At 39.1% G+C, this 21,361-nt stretch overlaps 1 protein-coding gene across 1 annotated transcript in view; it reads right to left on the minus strand.

The window, feature by feature from the left end:
- The window catches only part of TRHDE (thyrotropin releasing hormone degrading enzyme), a 330,847-nt gene that overhangs the window by 24,532 nt on the left and 284,954 nt on the right, over positions 1-21,361 (minus strand). The window contains 3 exon segments of the mRNA XM_030548722.1: positions 16,891-16,998; positions 17,511-17,608; positions 20,202-20,349. Of these exon segments, the coding sequence (XP_030404582.1) occupies positions 16,891-16,998; positions 17,511-17,608; positions 20,202-20,349 (354 nt within the window).

The following is a 21,361-nucleotide window of genomic DNA, read 5'->3' on the forward strand; positions in this document are numbered from 1 at the left end:
CTGCTCATCGGTACATCACGAAAAGTAGGAAAAAAACGCCTCCAAACCATATATTGGCCACTGAGACAAGGCAAAGGCATTGTAACTCTAAAGGGTTAAGAGAGGTCCCAGCAGAATTATGTCTCAGCATATAATAGTTCCCCTATACGATTACAGAGCCATGTTGTCTTATCCACATTACCAACAAACCACTGTGTGAGAACCCAGCCATCCCTAACCACGAGAGACAACCTCACATGGTTATACTTACAGCACACGCAAGTCCTATCTGTCTAACTGAAACAGACACAGCACAACTACCCTCCACTCCCCCAAAAAAATCAAATTTGGAGTCTCTTTCTGGTGTTGCTGCCTTCCTTCACCCATTATTTTTTAAACATTCTGTAACTCTCCTAACATTGGCTCAGCCTGTGCCCAGCCAACACAAGTGATTCCTTCGTTGCTAGTCCTATCTGTCTAACTGAAACAGACACAGCACAACTACCCTCCACTCCCCCAAAAAAATCAAATTTGGAGTCTCTTTCTGGTGTTGCTGCCTTCCTTCACCCATTATTTTTTAAACATTCTGTAACTCTCCTAACATTGGCTCAGCCTGTGCCCAGCCAACACAAGTGATTCCTTCGTTGCTAATACCGGTGGAGATGCATCAATGCTAAACTAGGAGTAGGAAAACTGTCTAGAATTCTTAGTGTAGACAAGGCCTATGTTATCAGAAGCTGTCTCCAGACAAACTTTCTAACTGTAAAGATAGTTAAACAGTGGAATAGACTTTCACGGGAGGTTACGGAATCTCTGTCATTGCAGGTTTCTAACAACAGATTGGACACACACCTGCCAGGGATGGTCTAGGTATATTTGCCTCTGCCTCAATATGGAGGGCTGGACTAGATGACCTCTCAAGGTCTCCTCCAGCTCTACATTTCTATGATTCTGATTCTTAAATAGTTGCAGTAAAGGTGTGAACTTATCACTTCTACCAGCCCATTCACTTCAATGAGTTTTAAACTTCATTCTCCAAGCCCTGTTCATCTCAGGGAGGTGTGAATTTAGGGTGAGATTTTCAAAAGCACTTAACTGAGATAGAAGCACAAGTTCTAGTGAATTTGAGTGGGAGCTGTCCAAACTGGGATGTTTCAAACCCTAACAGGTGCAGGCAGTTTATATCTCTCTTTTATCCTTTCTTTTTCAATAAGCACCCACAGAAGGAAATTAAATCCAAAAAACTCTATTAATGCTACATTAAGTTTACATATGTAAATGCAAGAAATCAGGGAATACTAAAACGTGCTGATTTATATTAGGTGAGGATTTGTCTCAATGTTTTCTAAATCAAATTAATTATATTGAAACTATATTGATATTTCTGATTATTAGATGCATTAGCACACATATGTACATAGGCATATAGACACATTGTATGCAATAAGGACAGTTTACTCTGAGAGTATTAATTTTTTATTCCCTGATTATATTTGTATGTGTGTTTAAATGCTGTCTAACTTCAATGCTGCATTATTTTTAATCAATTTTGGATTTAATACATTGACAACAATGAGAATAAAGTAGGTTTAATGAAAATGGGATGAGGATATTATGACATTTGGAGCCAACAACTGATATCCTCAGTGAATGTAACAAAATTAACCAACCATGGTCAGGTTTCACTGTACTGGCAGAAGTACTTTATGTCTTGACTCAGACACTGTATCATGTTTAAAAGAGCGAGTAGCTCTTATTGGACTGTCCCAACAGAACTGTTTTCTTTGGCTTCCTACAAGATACACAACTTGTCAACAAAAGCACCAAGGAACTAAAAGGTATCTGCAAAGAAGTAATTCTTTGCAGATTGATTGTACCATTAATCAGAGTGGCACACATTGCACATTGGAGATATTAACACTCAGTGTTTGGATACAATCAGTAGCACTGCTGGAATGAACACCGTGGCAGCTAGGGGGATGTCTGACCTCAGAATGATAGTGAGGACAGAGTTCCTCGCTTCTGAGGCTTACATCTTTCACAAGTTACAGCACAGCTCATCAGACTCAGACTTTCCTGGTTACCTCATCTTTTTTTGTTTATGTGACAAGAGTAGTGATCTGAGCATCAGCACAGGCAGTAACCGGAAGATCATTTGTATTGTGTATGGAGGAAGGGGAATTTGGACCTGGATGGCATTGATCATATGTCAGTAGCCTAAACACCACCATGTATTTTGTAAATGAAATTCTGTTGACACCAAATCTGTAAAGGCACATTTGCAGCACCACATCAGATCTATTCAATACCATACAGCCAACAGCTCCAGGGAAGTTTTTAGATCTCCTTGTATAAGCTAAGTCATTAAGACAAAATGAAATTAAAAAAAAACCCCACACACTGTTTTTTTAAAGCCTGAGCTTCAATAACTATAACACCTATGGCTATGAAAAGCTAAAAATTACTCCTATGAGAGACCTGTAATCAGGATTATAGACATGGGGTTCCTTTCTCTGGAAATGAAAATTGTTTATGAAAATGTGAATATCCCCAAAGTCATTTCTCTTTAACTATTGTCTCAACAGTAAACTTTCTAATTGAATTTTCTCCATTTCTGAGGATTCTTGCTCCCTCTTCCCTCCAGTTATTATGGGCCTGTATTTCATCATTATCTAAACATGTGAAAATCTCTAGGTCTAGATTTTGTAGTTGTACAGCTCTGTGGAAAATGTGTTTTTAACATTGCAGTTCCATAGCACCAGTTCAGCATGCAGAATGTTGGCCTACTGGATTAATTGAATTGAACAAGTAAAAGTAACTATTGTTTCAGTATTATTGAGCTAGTAACACTGAAGAACATATTCTCCTGTTGTATTAAATCTCTATGTAGGCTGCTGTCATTTTTAAAGTCATAATATAATGGATACTTGAGAGGGATGATAAAAATTAATTTTTGAAAGCATAATTCTGAATGCTGATATGATGAATTTACCCTTATTCATCTTGCTCAACAGATATGATGGTGAGGATAAGATAGGAGGCCAGCAAAGCTCATGTTTAAAATTTAAACATTTGGAAAATATGTTAAAAATTAAACAATTAGAAAAAAATAATTAAAATCCAGCTGTGCCTTTACAGGAAAATCTTTTTTTTACAATTCTGACTAGTAAAGCTTTACAATGAATTAAGAATAATCTTCTAAGTTAAAATTAATTGGTATGTACTTGCTCCTATTTAAACAATGTTCTAACAATTGGAAATACTTTTATAAAATCAGACCATAATTATTTATCTTCTAGGCAAATTGTGTTCTAATTTCTTAAAATGTAACTGCATGCAGTTTAGTCAGTTCTTTGATTAAGTGACAAATTTTATTACCATTTAGGCTAATATTTGACAAAGGAAATTAATCAGAAGCTCCATTCTTTATTTTTTTACAGTTTACCTTTAATGGAAACTTATTTTCCTTGATGTTTATATTTATAGCATTGTTTATTAGGTTACAAAACTCAGATAATATTACAAGAATGGCACCCATGGAATAATATATTATCACTGCATATACTAAAACATAAAACAAACGATGCCACATTGGCAACAGTACGTTATGTGTCTTTTATAAGATAAACACAGTTTTTGCCCCTCTTTACTTATTTTTATTACCGTAGCCTTACTCAAACCTGGGAAACATTGTGCTAGGTATTATACATACACATGGGAGGAGAAGGTCCCTTCTTCCAAAGTGTTTACAATTGGAATGGACACAACAGACAAAAGGTGAAATTTTGGACATAATGAGGTCAGTGGGAAAACTCCTACTGATTTTAGTAGGGCCAGGATTTCACTGAAAGGGTTGTAGAAAGGAAGTCTGATTATCCCCATTTGACACATAGGAAACTGAGGCACAGAGCGATTAAAGGACTTGCATAAGGTTACACTGGATATCTAAGGCAGAATCAGGAACCGAACCCAGATCACATGAGGTTCAGTCCAATGCCTTAACCACAAGATCATCTATCCTCTCTCCAATAACTTTTTCTAGCTACACCCAGTGCCAGTTATGCAACATCATTTTTTAATGTCTGAATGGCAAGCTGTACATTAACTTGTGCAGCTCATCTCTGCTGTAGATTTTTGTTGTTTTGTCCTTTGTTGGCATTTTTCTACCCCAAAAATGGCCCTTCCTTTCAAATTGCTTTTCTTTATTGTGGTTGGTATTTTGGTTGTTGAACAAACAAACAATATCTGTCAAAGTTTTAAAGTTTTCAAATTAATTTGTTTGAGATGTTGTTTATTTAAAATCAGTAGAAGGGGCAGGAGATTTTTCTGTGATCACCTAGAAAACTGAGGAAGCAAAGCTGATACTTGGAGGAAGTGCTCAATAAACAACACATTTTCTATTTACTTGTAACAAGATGCAGTCCTTTATTCTATTAGACATACTCCGTAGATCCCCTTTCACAACACCATATCCACTATTTCCTCGATTAACTTATGCACTCAGCAGTCTTTTCTTCCTCTTTAAACAGTTTTATTGACTTGACTGTAAGATTCCACTCAAAAGTTGTTAAAACCTATCAATTAGTTAAATTACTTCAGCAACATTGGCTGCCACCATCTGGCTGTATTCTAATAACACTGCAAAATATCATGCCTCTCTACATCTGTATCCACACAGATAGATGCAACAATGAATTTTCAAAGTCATTAAAATTTACAGAAGTTGATAACACAGAAGAAAGAATCTGGGGTTGTTTGTGTTGTGTTTTACTTTCTAGATACATATATGTACGAAAAAGTAGTCTTTTCTCTGTATGTCACAGCTCCCATAAGTCTAATGACTTCTGAAAATTAAGTGATGAACATCAGAACTTTGTACAGAAGTAACGTGTCTTCTAGATACCTCACATAAATCTAACCTTTTAGGCCACACATCCAAAAACACTCATGCTCCCCATGAAAGTTAAGCACAGATATAAGTGTTTGCAAGATCAAGGCCTTAGTGCACATACGTGAAATGAAGTGACAAAACAATGCATCTCAAAGCAGCAGACAGAGGAAGAAAAAGAGAAGAAAAAGAAGGAAAACTGTTACTTTTGGTATATGTATTTGATATATATCAAATACATTGATATATACCAAATACAATGTCATTTGGTCCAGACTTCATTAGAATGTATATCAACTAACACTAAGAAATCTCTGTTATCTACCATGGACCTGAGCCTACAAACATGTTGCAACTGTTGTTGCAGTACAATGTATCTTTATGGTGGTATTTTCAGAGTCCTTAAAGGTTGATCCAGTAAAGAGGTGAAACAAATTAGGCAGCCAGATTACTGTGAATCAGTTGTCTCTTGTACAGTAAATACAGATTGTTCTTACTGAATATGAGAATCTAGTATTCTCAAATTAGGGTTCTTGGGTACTCTTGTCTTTGTGAAAATTATCTGACTGATGACATTCTTACTTCATTACATGCACCTTTCTTATGACTGATGTAGAGAAAATTAGCATCATTAACATTGCATATAGGAGTATTTTACAGGGAACCCTGTGAAATAACAAATGTGGAAACTATTGGACAAGCCCTAAGCTGAATGGATACACTGAAAAACATCTCTTACAAGATCATTAGATCTCAGGATGCTATATTTTAAAGTGTTAGCTTCAATGTCTAGCTCCCATATGTTCCTCTTTAGTCTGTGGTGTAAAGGAGAGGCAAGGTGTGCAAAAATGGGTGCTAATGACCTGCAACTCCTGAGAGGGAAGGGAATGGTTGTTTCATGGCATACCTTCTCGCAGGGGATCTATGAAAACACCTCTGTACTGATGATAAGTCAAAGCCAGAACTCTATGGGTTGTCAGTCAGACCAACGTTAACTTCCTTCTGTTCCCTGCAAAGGTGGTTTGTTGTGTAGACACAGAAGGGACCTAAATGTTAAGATGACTTTTGTGGGAAATATGACCTGGGGGTAGACAGGAATATGAAAGCCAGGGTACAGTTTTGCAAGGTTCTGGAACATTCTCTTTCTACTTACTCAAGGTGGCAATCCTTCTCCTGTCAGGGAAGCCTCTGGGGTCAACACCATGATGTGAACTTGTGGAGACTGCAAAGAATTTTTCCGCTTTTACAGATTTTGTTTTCATGGGAGGGAAGCCTGGAGTAAGGTATTTAAGTATGTTGGCTCACAGGCATTCCTGAACTCTTCAAAATTATACTTATGATTAATTTGTTTCCATAAAATGTCCTTTATGGCTATGAAATCTATCGGGAATCCTGTGGTTAAAAACCAGAACAGATGTGCATGCAGGGTCTCCTGGCAGTCCCTACTTATTCTTCCCCATGAAGTTGGAACAGTGCCCTCTGAAAAGTTCAGTGACCATTGTGTTATGGAAAAGATGTGGGACAATACTCTATTTTGACAGGATCAGTTCACTGTATCATTGTAAATACATCTACTTTGCTGGATCACACTGGATCACACCTTCTGATCCATGAGAATTACAAAAAAGTATACTCAGAATAGAAGAAAGAAAACAAAGTGTTAAAAAAGCTGAATATTGTATATCAGCTGAGCTAAACTATAAGATGACACCCATGTCAATAACCAGTTGATTAAAGATTACCAGATCAAAATAATCTCGCTAACCTTAGAGGTAAATCTTAGACAAAAGAGAGTCTGTTTCACAGATGCAAGGCCAAGAGATGCCAAATCTATAAGAGGTTTCACGCTTTCTTCTTTAACTATCAGAATGCAGCCCTAAACTTACCCAGTCTGAGTCCTTGAAAATTGGATAATGAAAAATATTGGACACCACCAGCTGCTGCCACTGGACATAGCTTCAGACCAATATCTCAAGTAGTTGAGAATGATCAAAGTACTCAGTACAGAAAAATAATAATATAAATAGTAAAAGACAAATTAAAACAGTAAGCACCGAATCAATCAAGAATGTGAAATAGCCTACAATCTACCTGTATTAAAGATGTGATTCAATATGTAATAGCAATTGTAGGTAGTCTGTTAATCATGGCAGTTCTCAAATCACAGGTACTCTAAATATCTCTGATCTTTATTCTGCATGGGGAGAGCCAGCAGATTGAAAACCCAATGCATGTTACTCTAATTGATACTGGATCAGATAAAACAAATGCATGTGTTAACTGTGTTAACTGTTTTCTGTTTTCATGCATTGGGTTTTCAATCTAAAAGTCAGGCAATTAGTCCTACAACTATTTGAACACAGATAACGGATGAACAGGAATGGGTTACATTTCAAAAGCAGGAAAAATCTGAGAATCCATTGGTGACTGGCTCTGAATATCCAATGCCCTTTCCAGTGGGCTTCACTAAGTCATGCCTTTGGGTGTCACAACAGATGCTGACAGGCCATCATTTACTATGACATCACACTTCAGGAGTTTATAAACTATTGTCCTTTGCACATTTCTTCCTGAGCATTAGAGGTTAGAACGCATCCAAAGCAGAAACGCTGCAAATGCTAATACTCTTAACATTGTGTTTTGCCTTCAAAACCAATGCATTACGGAGGTTAAAGAGGTTAGAAAGGCTGATTCTCAAGCTTAGGCAGACTTTGTATGGTAATTTCGCTAATTTTTTAGGCTGAACCACAACGCTCTCATAACTACAGAGTGTGAGTAATGTATTTCTTCACACATGAAAGAGCTTCACAGGGATCATCCCAGTTAAATGAAGGTAGCAGCAAACATCTTAATTTTCAGCAAGCAGTAGCTTCTGCTGCATAGTATTTGCCTGTATCTTGAATTCTACGACCCCCATTCCTAAATCGACAACACTAATTTCAATGATTGTATAAAAAATGTTCTTTATTCCTCATAGAGGCTTCACTTATGGAAGAATGTATTCATCTTACTGCAGCAAAATCATGTTTGCCATACTAAGCACCATCAGCAGCATTTGTGGGGCCTGAAGTAAACTGAAGTGGAGCCCATCAGTTATATAAAAATATCAGATCTGTATTAATTTAATAATTAAAAGGAAAGTGAATCTCACATTAAAATTTGTTCTCAGGTTTTCAAGAAAAACTTCATATAAAATTTATTTTGTTAGATCTTGCTAGGATTAAACTCCTGTACAGACCTGGAACAGAATCAATATACAGCTCCGTTGACACTCCTTGGAGTCAGTTACTTAAGGCTGGCTATTTGGATCGATGCCTTTGTGGCCAAATGTGTCCTTTGAGTCATGCTCTGGCCTTATTTCCTGGCAGAGTGGCTGAGAACTGCACTGTCATTAAATATTTTGTACTCTAAATTATCATATTTTTTTAGCCACATAAATGGTTGCAATCTCTTTCTCATATCATTTATTTTAGGACACAAGTATCAGCAGATGAGATCAGCTATTGTTGCACCAATGCAGTAGTGCAGGGGTCAGCGACCTTTTAGAAGTGGTGTGCCGAGTCTTTGTTTATTCACTCTAATTTAAGGTTACACGTACCAGTAATACAGTTTAATGTTTTTAGACGGTCTCTTTCCATAAGTCTATATAACTAAACTATGTTTGTATGTAAAGTAAATAATGTTTAAGAAGCTTCATTTAAAATTAAATTAAAATGCAAAGCCCCCCCCACTCCCGGACTGGTGGCCGGGACCTGGGCAGTGTGAATGCCACTGAAAATCAGCTTCTGTGCCGCCTTTGGCACGCGTGCCATTGGTTGCCTACCCCTGCAGTAGTGTATTAGTGTCACAGAATGGAATTTCCTGTGGAATAGCTGAAATTCACAGACTTGTGGAGAATGTCCTTTTAAACCTCATAAGCACTCATCTCACGTAGATTAGTGTGTGTTTTTTGTAAAGAAGATGTAAAAGTAATAGTGTTATGCCTGGAAGTCTAATGGTGTTATTCAATATTGCTGGTATTAACAGAGAAGATCAAAACACTGGGAGATATAATTATTTTCTTTAATTCTGCATTTAGTTTTAACTCCAAAACATATTTAACTTTTCAACTTACAAGCTACAAATGTAAGTACTACTGGCCAATTCACTATTGAGCTTAAGAACATAAGACCAGCCATACTGGGTCAGACCAAAGGTCCATCTAGCCCAGTATCCTATCTTCCGACAGCAGCCAATACCAGGTGCTCCAGAGGGAATGAATAGAACAGTTAATCATCAGGTGATCCATCCCCTGTCACCCAGCTTCTGTTCTGTCAAACAGAGGCGAGGGACACCATCCCTGCCCATCCTGGCTAATAGCATTGATGGAGCTATCCTCCATGAACTTATCTAGCTCTTTTTTGAACCCTGTTATAATCTCGGCCTTCACAACATTCTCTGATAAGGAGTTCCACAGACTGACTGTGAAAACAGAGTGAAAAAATACTTCCTTTTGTTTGTTTTAAACCTGCTGCCAATTAATTTAATTTGGTGACCTCTAGTTCTTGTGTTATGAACCTAGGTCTTGTGTTATCTTGATCAGCAGTGGTAATTTATTTACATGGTAAAAAACAAAGCATAGTGAATATATGATTATTATAATTATTTCAATTTCCTGGAGTGGAGAGTATACGGTAATTAATTTTGGACCTACCATATTAAACAATATTACTAGGAAACCTGCAGAAATATGCAAACAGTATAGAGGTATTGTCATAAACAGATGGTTAGGGGTCAATGCCTCTTTTACCTGTAAAGGGTTAAAAAGTTCACCTAGCCGAGCTAACACCTGACCAGAGGAACCAATGAGGGAACAAGATGTTTCAAAAGGAAGGAGGGAAGTTTTTCCTTTGTTTAGAGTTTCAGTTTCAGCCGGAGTGGAAAAGATCAAGGAACCAGCCTCTTATCAGAGTAGTAAGTTTTAGAAAGGGATAAATAGGTTTATGTTTATTTTCTTTGTAACCTGTTTTATGCAATTAGAGGTAGAATCAAATAGGGTATTTTTTTGTGAAAATAAATTTGTGCCCAGGGGAACATCCTCTGTGTTTTGAATCTGTTGTCTGTGAGAGTAGCTGGTATGCTAATCTCTCTCACAGGGTTTTCTTTACCTTTCTTTTCTTTAATTAAAAGCCTTTTTCTTAATACCTGATTGATTTTTCCTTGTTTTTAGATCCAAGGGGATTGGATCTGGACTCACCAGGGATTGGTGGGGGAAAGGAGGGGGGATGGTTAATTTCTCCTTGTTTTAAGATCCAAGTTTGGCTCTGTGTTCATCAGGGAATTGATGAAGTCCCTCAAAACTACCCAGGGAAAGAAGTAATGCTTGGGGGATGGTGGCAGCGATACCAGATCTAAGCTGGCAATTAAGCTTAGAAGTGTCCATGCAGGTCCCCACATCTGTACCCTAAAGTTCAGAGTGGGGAAGGAACCTTGACAGGTATACATTACTGTAGTTGATTATTGCTCTTCCCTAGCCCACAATTAAACTACACAAGTAAAATACATAAACATTTGGGATGGAAAAAACCTTTAAAAAGCTATTCAATCAAGCATCACAGCAAGATTTATTTTACCATTCCCAAACCATTCCTAATTAGATGTGTGTTCACTCTAACTTTGACTATATCCAGGGATGGAGATTCCATAGGCTTCTCAGCCACTTGTTCCACTGCCTGTAAATTTACACAGTCATAAAAGTTTAACTTAATATTAGGTTATATTTGGATTGAATCTAATTTGATTGATGTCAATCTACCTCCTCGGTATTCTTTTGTACTCTTACATTCCAAAGAATTTTCAATACTTCCCAATTTGCATTGTTTGTAAATCAGCTCTTTGGATTAGCCACTCCAGCTTCCAGAATAGATCATTCAGGGCAAAGGATTGCAACATTGCCTTTATTTTTTACTATAGTATTCAGCAAACTCAACTGTACTCATATGTGGAAATACCACAACAGAGACAGAAAACATTGTAAGCTTCCCCTCAAGGTTTCCTTTGAGTTCTCTTATTGCAGGCAGCATTCCCCAACCTCTAGCGGACAAACTGGGAGGCCAACCCAGAAATGCTGCTGATATTGGAGATCTGTTGGGGGAAGTGGGGCACCTATGCAGAGATCCTCTGCCTCCTTTGATCAGTTCGTAGCCCTCTGTAGCTCTGCCCTGGTTCCCTGGCAATGTGACTCCACTGCAACTGTATTGCCTGGAATTTCCCAGCAGGTGCTTGACCACTTTGTTCTGTTCTGTGGAAATGATTCTCTAGGTACAATATATATAACCTCTGGCTGTATTAACTCTATTTATTGTTAACACTGGGTGGAGGGAGAGATGATGTATATCTCTACCTCCAGTGGTGTTTTCTTAGCACTGTGGAGAATTGTTAAAATGCTCTGGAGAAAGGAAGGGAATGCTGCCATTGAGACAGCAGTCTCTCCTTTTGCGGGAGAAGATAAATGCAGAGAGAATGGTACAGAGATACTATGGTTGCAACTGACAGTACAAAACAAAAGGTAGCTTTTAAGGACATGATGTTATGAGAATATTGCATCAAACTGAATGAAGTACAGTTATGATCACAAATATGACAATATAAAAATGGCACCAATTACATATCTGTTCCTTTTATGTATTCCAAGTTGTACTTTCTTGCCCATTATACCCATATTAGCCAACACAGTTAAGGGAGTGTGCTCTGGCTTCTGTTCTGACTCACACACCATGTTAACTAAATTCTTATTACAGAATCATTATTATTATTGGTAATAACAGAATCTCGGTGATATGGCAGAAAGCTGAACCATTATATAGCCATACTACTATATGAGCAAAAATGGACTTGCTGAATCTATATAAATATTGATACTGTGAAGTACAAGCTAATTTTATGACTACTAAGCTGCTAAAATTGCAGAAAGTTTCTCAACTACAATAAGTGACCTTTGTGATGCCTTTCCAAAATGAGCAGACATGGTATCAGCCTGTCAATGATTTAGTCACATTCAAATGTGGTGACTGTTTGGAGAACAGCAACTGGCAATTTCTGGGGTCGGGAAAAAGATCTAAACTTATAATCTTACAAAATAAATAAAAGAAATCTGTCTTCTTTGCAAGTTGCACCTTTGTTTATCATCTGATGGCAATCCCTGTTCCATAATTACATTACTTGTGGAAGCTATTTTTCCAAATTGTCCAGTTTCTTTACTGAAATGTATTGCTTTAACTGGCTAGTATTTCTCGTCCTCTGCCCTGCTCTTATACCTTTATCATAACATTCATTGTGCTCCGGCAGTCACAATCTTGGGCTCCCAAGAATGGCCTTGTGGAAAAGATAAGATTAATTTTCAGAAGGCTCCTTAAATGTGTTCCTTTCCTTTCTCGCTATTGTTAGCAAAGCAATAAGCTTTTTTTCTGATGCCTCCTTCTTCTCTAGTCCTTTAGGGGGGAGAGGGGGAGGCTTTGCAGGGTGACAGCTTTTATATATTGCATTATCTACTGCTGTGCAATTTAATAGATTATGTTAAATGTGATTAACTAATTTTGCTGTTGCAAATGAGTATCTCAGTAAATTACTTTTGCAGATCCTTTCCTGTGATTCTTTCTTTGTATTTTCCTCTTTGAATAGCTATGTATCTAGCACTGTTGATGTTTGCTAATTTTGATAGTGATAAGGATTCACTTAAAAATGTGCGTGCTTGGATTCATCATACAGAATTAATCTGACAAACCCTTTAATAACACTTTCTTTTTCGAGTTTGAGGCATATTTTTCATACACTTTGGGTACTTTTTTCAAAAACATTCAAATGACTTAGAAGACTAATGGCTAGATTCAAAGTAGGACGTAGGTGCATACCTGGCACTTTAGTGCCTAAATCCAACATCTAGGCACCAATGGAATTCACAAAACCACCGTTCAGCTGCCATCCAAGTCTGTAGCACCTACATTACTATTGATAAAGTTTCCTAGGTACCCATTTTTCTGCTAGCGGCCACACACAAAGCTGCCTAAGTCCTGATGCCATTGACCTGCTCAGAGACTAGTTCATGCTTAAGCCCTGCCAGGATTCACAAACTAGGCATCTTTCTGCCTCTCACGCCTGTGGGATCCAATCCATACACTATAGGTGGTGTTGGTAAACCCCTATACCAAACAGCCCAGTGGTCAGGACACTCACCTTGGAGGTGGCAGACACCTTGACTGATTTGGAGAAAGGACTTGATCCTGGATCTCCAACTTCCAGGTAAGTGGCCTTGGCTATAAGGGGAAGGGGGCACCTCCATGTGAAAGGACTGACTTGACTTAGGTGTCTCATTCCTGAGAATCCTGAGCAAAGCCAGGCACCTCCCTTCAGCCCCGAGTTAGATGCCTAACCCCCTTTGAGGTGTGAGGTTTAGGCACCTCTTGGCTCCAAGTGATGGCTTCTGTTAATCTCTCTTTTAGGCGCCTAGCTCTCTTCATGCAGTGTCTGAGGCCTGGTCTACACTACGCGTTTAAACCAATTTTAGCAGTGTTAAACCGATTTAACGCTGCACCCGTCCACACAATGAGGCCCTTTATATCGATGTAAAGGGTTCTTTAAACCGGTTTCTGTACTCCTCCCCGACGAGAGGAGTAGTGCTGAAATCGGTATTACCATATCGGATTAGGGTTAGTGTGGCCGCAAATCGACGGTACTGGCCTCCGGGTGGTATCCCACAGTGCACCATTGTGACTGCTCTGGACAGCAATCCGAACTCAGATGCACTGGCCAGGTAAACAGGAAAAGCCCCGCAAACTTTTGAATTTCATTTCCTGTTTGCCCAACATGGAGCTCTGATCAGCACGGGTGGTGATGCAGTCCCAAATCCAAAAAGAGCTCCAACATGGGTCGTGCGGGAGATACTGGATCTGATCGTTGTATGTGGAGACAAATCTGTTCTATCACAGTTCCGTTACAGAAGACGAAATGACAAAGAATTTGAAAAAATCTCCAGGCTATGATAGACAGAGGCCACAGCACAGTGCTGCGTGACAAGCGTAACGGAAAGCCAAAGAATCAAATGGACGCTCATGGAGGGAGGGAGAGGGTACTGAGGATTCCAGCTATCCCATAGTCCCCGCAGTCTCCGAAAAGCATTTGCATTCTTGGCTGAGCTCCCATTGCCTGTAGGGTCAAACACATTGTCCGGGGTATTTCAGGGTATATGTCGTCAATTTACCCCCCCTGCCTCCCGTGAAAGAAAAGGGAAAAAAATTGTTTCTTGACTTTTTATATGTCACCCTATGTCTACTGCATGCTGCTGGTAGATGCAGTGCTGTGGCAATGAATCGCAGCATCCTCTCTCCTCCCCTCCCCGTGGCAGACGGTACAATAGGACTGCTATCCATCGTCAGCACCAGCCCGTGAGTGCTCCCGGCTGGCCTCAGGTGAGGTCGGCTGGGGGAGCCTGGGTAAAAATAGGAATGACTCCCGGTCATTCCTGGTAGATGGTACAGAACGGCTGGTAACGGTTCTCATCATAGCAACTGGGGCTGAGTTCCATCAGCCCCCCCACTTTCATGTCTAAAGAAAAGATTCTGTACTGCCTGGACTATTATAGCAGTGGGATGCTGGGCTCCTCTCCCCTGCACCATTTAATGTCCTGCCTAGACTATCATAGCAGCTGGAGGCTGCCTCCCCCTCATTTTATCTCACTAACAAGTCACTGTTTCTTATTCCTGCATTCTTTATTACTTCATCACACAAATGGGGGACACTGCCACAGTAGCCCAGAAAGGTTGGGGGAGAAGGGAATCAACGGGTGGGGTTGTTGCAGGGGCATCCTCCATGAATGGCGTGCAGCTCATCATTTCTGCAGGATCTGACATGGAGCGGCTGTGCTCTCTGGTTCTCTGATACGCTGGTTCTCTAGTACACTTGCCCCATATTCTAGGCAGGACTGACTCTATTTTTAGATAAACCATAAAGGAGGGACTGACTCGGGGAGTCATTCCCATTTTTGTCTTTGCGCCTCCGGCCGACCTCAGCTAAGACCAGCCAGGAGCACCCATGACAGCAGCAGATGGTACAGAACGACTGAAAACCGTCATCTCACCGCCAATTGACAATGGCACAGCAGATGGTACAGAACAACTGGTAACCATCTCTGCTACCTTGCAATGGCAAATGAATGCTGCTGTGTAGCACTGCAGTACCGCCTCTGTCAGCGGCATCCAGTACACATATGGTGACAGTGACAAAAGGCAAAACGGGCTCCATGGTTGCCATGCTATGGCATCTGCCAGGGCAATCCAGGCAAAAAGGGCGCGAAATGATTGTCTGCCATTGCTTTCACGGAGGAAGGAATGAGTGATGACACCCGCGACACTGTTTTTGCACCATCATGCATTGGGATCTCAACCCAGAATTCCAATGGGCGGGGGAGACTGCGGGAACTATGGGATAGCTACAGGATAGCTACCCACAGTGCAACACTCCGGAAATCGATGCTAGCCTCGGTACATGGACGCACACCGCCAAATTAATGTGCTTAGTGCGGCCGCGTGCACTCGACTTTATACAATCTGTTTTACAAAACCAATTTATGTAAAATCGGAACAATTCCATAGTGTAGACATACCCTGAGAAGCATGGATGCCTCACTTTGGGTTGTAAATTCCACTAGGCAGCAGGGTCCTTAAAAGTTACAACATGGAACATTGCAGTGCCTAACTCCCTAGGGTGAATCTAGCCCTAACTCCCATTTTCAAAGTCACTAAGGGTATGTCTATATGGTGTGCAGAAACCAGTGGCAGAAAGTTTCAGAACCTGGTGCTACAAACTTGGGCTCATGCTACAGCACTAAAAATAGCTGTGTTGGTTTTAGGGCTCAGAAACTCATTCCCCTCCCTAGGATTCAAAGCCCAACCCCAATGTTTACACAGACATTTTTAGCACCAGGAGCTGCAGATCCGAGTTTTGAGATTCACTATTGCAGGATTCTGCTTGCTACATAGTAGACATTTTCCCTAGAGGCAGGTTTTCAAATGTATGTGGGCATCTAATGGCATTTTCAAAATCTCTTTTGAGAATCCCACTTGGCATCTATCGGCACCCTTCTGCACCTAAATACCTTTGAAAATGAGTGCCTAATTCAATTTTAAAAATGGGACTTAGGTGCTTTTGAAAACTTCATCTGAAATAAAATATTTTACCTAGAAACAAAACATCAGAGCCCGTGATACGCGGAAACTGGTTTCCAGCCTTCCACCAGATGAAAAAAAGGATGATTCTTTCACAGGAAAGCTGTGGTTCTCACCTGTATTTGCCTTACTCTCCATGGATAACTGCATGATTTAATAATCATGCTACTTTATTTATTAATACACTGCACTTATATACATACTTTGCACATTGTCAATGACCTGACAACCCTCACCTGAATTAGATAAATCTCTGGCTGCTCTGCTTGCCATTTATATTTCTTGTCTGTCCATTATACTGCTGCTAATGCCCCCCATTGCTCTTATTACATTATCTCTCTTTGAATCCCTTTATTAGCTTCCTGCCTCTTACGACGTCTTTTTCAAGTTCTGTATCTTGAATTACAAAGCTCTACTTAATATTTCCCTCTACTACATTTCCTCATCTCTTTTCCTCTCTCTCTCTCTCTTTCAGGTCTTCTCAAAGACTTCTCCCTTTATCTCCTTCCCACTTACAGCTTCACACTTTTTGTCATGTTGCCCTTATTCCTGTCTTCATCTACCAAGCATCTTCTCTTTCTTCCATTACATCCTTCCTTAAAATCAAGCTCCTTTTTTTCTCAGGAGGCTCTACTTGCCCCATCCACAAATTAAGTGATCTTTCCCACCCCTTCTAAGTCTGCAGCCTCACAGCAATGTTTTAAATGACAGCTGGTGAGTTCTGCTTCATTTTTTACCTGTATGCAAAAAGTGTGCATTAAAGAGACACACTCATACTATAGTTCTGAGTTGGGTGGACGGGAGATGCAGTTTTGTTCCACTTACCGGTTTCTATTGCTGGAAATCCAATCTGAGATTAACGTTGCAGCCTGTTGGTGACAGTGTTTATTACCAAAGCTGCAGGCCAGCATGATGACTTCTCGACGCAATTCTCTGGGTTAGTTGAAAACACAAACAAAGACACTAATGAGCTCACATTAATAAATAAGTATGTTGAAATTCTCAGAAAAAAATATTCCAACCTTTCTTATAAGGAGCTGTTAATATTTAATTAAACAAAAATATTAAAGATGTGGTAACTGTATATCCTGGAGTAACAACTAAGTACCATGTTGTTACAGTTACAATTTTTAATTAAAGGCCATGGATCAAAATGGGCAGTGTTACATTCACTCAACCCTACTAAATTCAATGGCCTCGTGAGTTCAAATCCCAAAGTCTCCAATGGAGCCAGCACTTAAATTAAAGCTTAACAGGAACATGTCTGTTCTCAAAATTCCAGGCAGAGGAAACTGATTCACAGAACCTAGCCCCATCAAGTGAGGAGAAATGAAAGGAGGAAAAGGATAGAAAGGTATCTCAGGACTCTAATTCACATTAAGTATTGGGTAAGTACTTTACTACAACTATCTCCTGTGAAAATTAATAAAAAAATATAACAATACTCATGTTGGTAGGCAGCTTGAACAAGGGATCTGTTTAAATTATTCATTGGCCATCCAAGTTTGAGGTACATCGTTGCAACTTGTTTTAAAATATATTCCTAGAAGAAGAAGAAGAAGAAGAAGAAGAAGAAAAGGTTAAATATATTTTAAGAATTAAACTTTATTTTTGATTTTACAGTTCAAAGTTGAAATACTGTTGATTGATGTTTTTAATTATGCCCCACTTCCAAAATTCTTGGATTTAGATCTCGTATTGCAGTGTTTTTGTATGAAATCCCACTCTTACTTCATTGGAAGATGAATCTACAGAACAGCTACATGACTGGGTCTACTGGGTTAGCTAATTTAATGGTAAAGAATACAGCAATTTATAAACTGTTTATTTTAACAGTATTTTGAACTCACAATACAAAGGTGAAGAATTGCTGGAGCTTGGACAGGCTAATGGCTACTGTAGCTAAGCCAGTCTTGACTTCACAATGAATGTCTGAATAATGACCATCATTAAACATTTAAACACACACTTAGCACATACATAGAGAGATAACATATAGCAACGATTAGGGCTCCGTGCCTCTCATGGAGGTCGTGGAAGTCACGGATTCCATGACTTTCCGCAACCTCCGTGAGTTCTCCAGGGGCCAGTGTGGCTGACCTTAGGGCTGCCCAAGCAGCTGGCCCCTAGGACAGCCACACCAGCTGCTGTTCTGCTGGCCCCCAGTAGTGTTCCCTGGACGGACGGCCAGAGCAGCCATGGTCCATGGCCCCAAGCAGTGGCCCCCAGCTGCCCGGCCGGAGCAGCTGTGGTCTGCTGACCCTGGCAGTGGTCACCAGGTGGTGGGCCAGAGCTTTCGCAGTCTGCTGCTCCACAGCTGGCGTCACTGGCCCTGGGCACACTTCCCCCAGCAGCAGCCCCCCCGTCCCCTTTAGCAACACCCACATCACGTTCCCTTCCAGCAGCACCCCCCCCCCCATGCTCCCGCAGTGCCCTCTCCAAGATTTAATCACAGGTATTTTTAGTAAAAGTAATGGACAGGTCATGGGCCATGACTTTTTGTTAATTGCCCATGACCTGTTTGTGACGTCTACTAAAAGCACCTGTGACCAAATTGTAGCCTTAGCTATAATCATCTTTACTTTCATAGCTACAGCGAAACCATTACACAGGTGCAGCCAACTGATCTAATAATAGTGAACAATGTGTGCTGCATATCAAGACTAGGTTATATAATGACACTATTTCAATGTCCATTTAGCTGTTGCTGTGTATAAATATCAAAGACAGCACAAGACATGTTTATCTTACTCTCACATCTTGCACATTAGGCATCTTTACGTTCAGTTACAAGTTATGAAGTAGATTATTGTCACTGTAGTCACAGCATAATTTTCTGCCACTAGTATTCACTGCTTTGAAAAAAAGAATGGAAATGAAATAATGCAAGAGAATATCCATTTTATTTTTATGGATGCATGTGCATATGTGTGTGATGACAGAACCAAAGGAGATGCACTGGATAGCTTTCTCAAGCAGATAAGTTATTCTGTGACTATAATGAGTTTATATTTCTTCTGCCATCAACTCTGCTTTCAGATTGCAGGAAGAATTAGTAGTGGTAAAAGACAACCCTGCAATTAATTTTTACCAGTTTTGTTTATTAAAATTGTATTCTCTTTACAGTCATGTCTAAAAGTGAAATAGCAATCACGGTCTAATCATGATTTCTCAATGCAGGTAATGATAGATTAGGAAGACAAAAAGTGTGATTTTACATGAGAGCTGTCCAGTTTGGAGCTAGACTCAGATCATAGGTTCATGAAGAAACATTTCCACTATTTCTGTATTAATCTGTAATAGATTCCTTATATAAATTCCCCATGCCAGCATGCATTGGGTGTATTTTAAAAAATGTCTCCTTAAATATACCAGACTTTATACAGTTTCTTCACTTCAATGGTACTATAAAATTATGCACAAGTGGTTGGGCAATTAATTTATGCAGAGTACATAAAATTCACTGACAGTACACAGGTGTAATACAGTTTATAATTGTTAATAAATACAATTAAAGTCTGTGTCATAAGCAATGTTCCTTTTAGCAAATATGCTTCAAGATTAAGCAACATTTTTTAAGGTAAAATTTAAAAATGTTTGTCAAGCCTATTTGGATTATCGACTGTTTGTTGCTACTGCTGTTCTCTTGGTCCCAATTATGAATGTTTTTTTGACTCAGTTGTGATCTAATCCTTGTTAATTAAGGGAAATGCATTGACTTCACTATGCCTTTCAGGATGAAATTAATGACTAACAATATAGACTTCAACTGCATGCATCCTGCTAAATTCTGTTAGCACAATTTCTGTCCATGCTTATTTTGGGCCTCAATGAAAGTGTAGTCCAGTGGCTCCAGAGAACTATAGAATTTGGAGTCTACACTGTTTTTTAAGAATCAAACAACTAATTTGTCATAATATTTTATAGGAAGAACAGCTAAGTTTCCTTCCACTCATTATATATGCCTCAGATAGCCCTTATCACTGTTCAAATGCAAATGAACTAAAGTTTGACAATTGCTACATTTAAATACAAAATAATTAGAAAGAAAGTTAATATCCCTAGATCAGTTACAATAACTGACTGGGGACTAGTTCATCTCAGGACAATAGAAAAGAAGAGAATATATCTTTTACATTGAAAATGTTGTAGTTTTCAGTGCGGTCCAGCAATTTATCTAGAGGATAAAGAGCTCGGCTGGCAGCATGCCAAGGCAGAAAATCCTTCTCCTCGGAAAGGTATCTGATAATCTCCAGAGGAATATTCTGAGGCAAATAGCCAGCTCTGCACAGTCAAAGAAGTTCATGTTAATTATTATTTTCAGAGAAGGTACATGATGATGCAAAAATGAGGGTGTTTTATATGCAAATGAAAGGCAGAAAAGCATGATAAATACATCACATTATAATGAAATGAAAGTCAGTGTTATTAAAAAAACCCTCAACTCTTATGTGTTGAGTGTCTTTTTACAGGATGCCAACATCCCTAATTTAAATAGAACCCAGTGTCTATTAAAAAATGCAAACAGTAAAGTAGCTGAATATAGAAAGAAAGAAAAGAAAGAAAGAATATTTTATTGCTACAGTGTAGACAGAATGTGGTCCAAACAAAATCAACAAGCCCAGGCATTTTGCTTCTCAGAAAATTTTGACAGGTCATGGGCAACTGAGAAGAACTGATTGTGAAGGGACATTCTTTAGTTTCAAAATTCCTCCCCCAAATCCAAAGGCAGCTTTGTCTGATGACTATTGCAAATCATTTTGGAACAAGTTATACTGTTAAACTGAAACAGCACTCAAAAGGATCACAGTAGTTAACGATGTGTTAGCTCTTCTCATATAAACTCCATTTTTCACTAGCTTACAAATAAATCAGAGAGCTGCTTCATCCTTCCATTGGAATAAAGAGCCTCATCCAGTGAGTGAAACAGTTTCATAGAATTTCAAAAAAGTTGTTTAAAGTTACATGTTTACACAAAGTGTAGCAGATACACAAATATTTAAACGTTTCTTTTTAAAATTCTATACTGGAAACTTCAAGCTTCAGGATTTTTGTTCATTTTACCTTTTTGAACTGCTTTATTTCTTAACAATCTAAAATGCAATAGTAAAATTTAACTCTGTGGTGAAAACTTTCTAGCAACACGCAGGCCTATTTTTCTCTTAATGCATGTGTTTAACTCCCACTGAAGTTCTATGCCTGCAGCAAGAAGAAATAGCGATTCTGTTTTCATTAAACTTTCAGGACTGGACTGGTTCAACATAGGCAAGGGTTTGAAATATCTTCATAGTTCTTT

Source organism: Gopherus evgoodei, chromosome 1 (assembly GCF_007399415.2).
Source record: "Gopherus evgoodei ecotype Sinaloan lineage chromosome 1, rGopEvg1_v1.p, whole genome shotgun sequence".
Lineage (NCBI taxonomy): Eukaryota > Metazoa > Chordata > Testudines > Testudinidae > Gopherus > Gopherus evgoodei.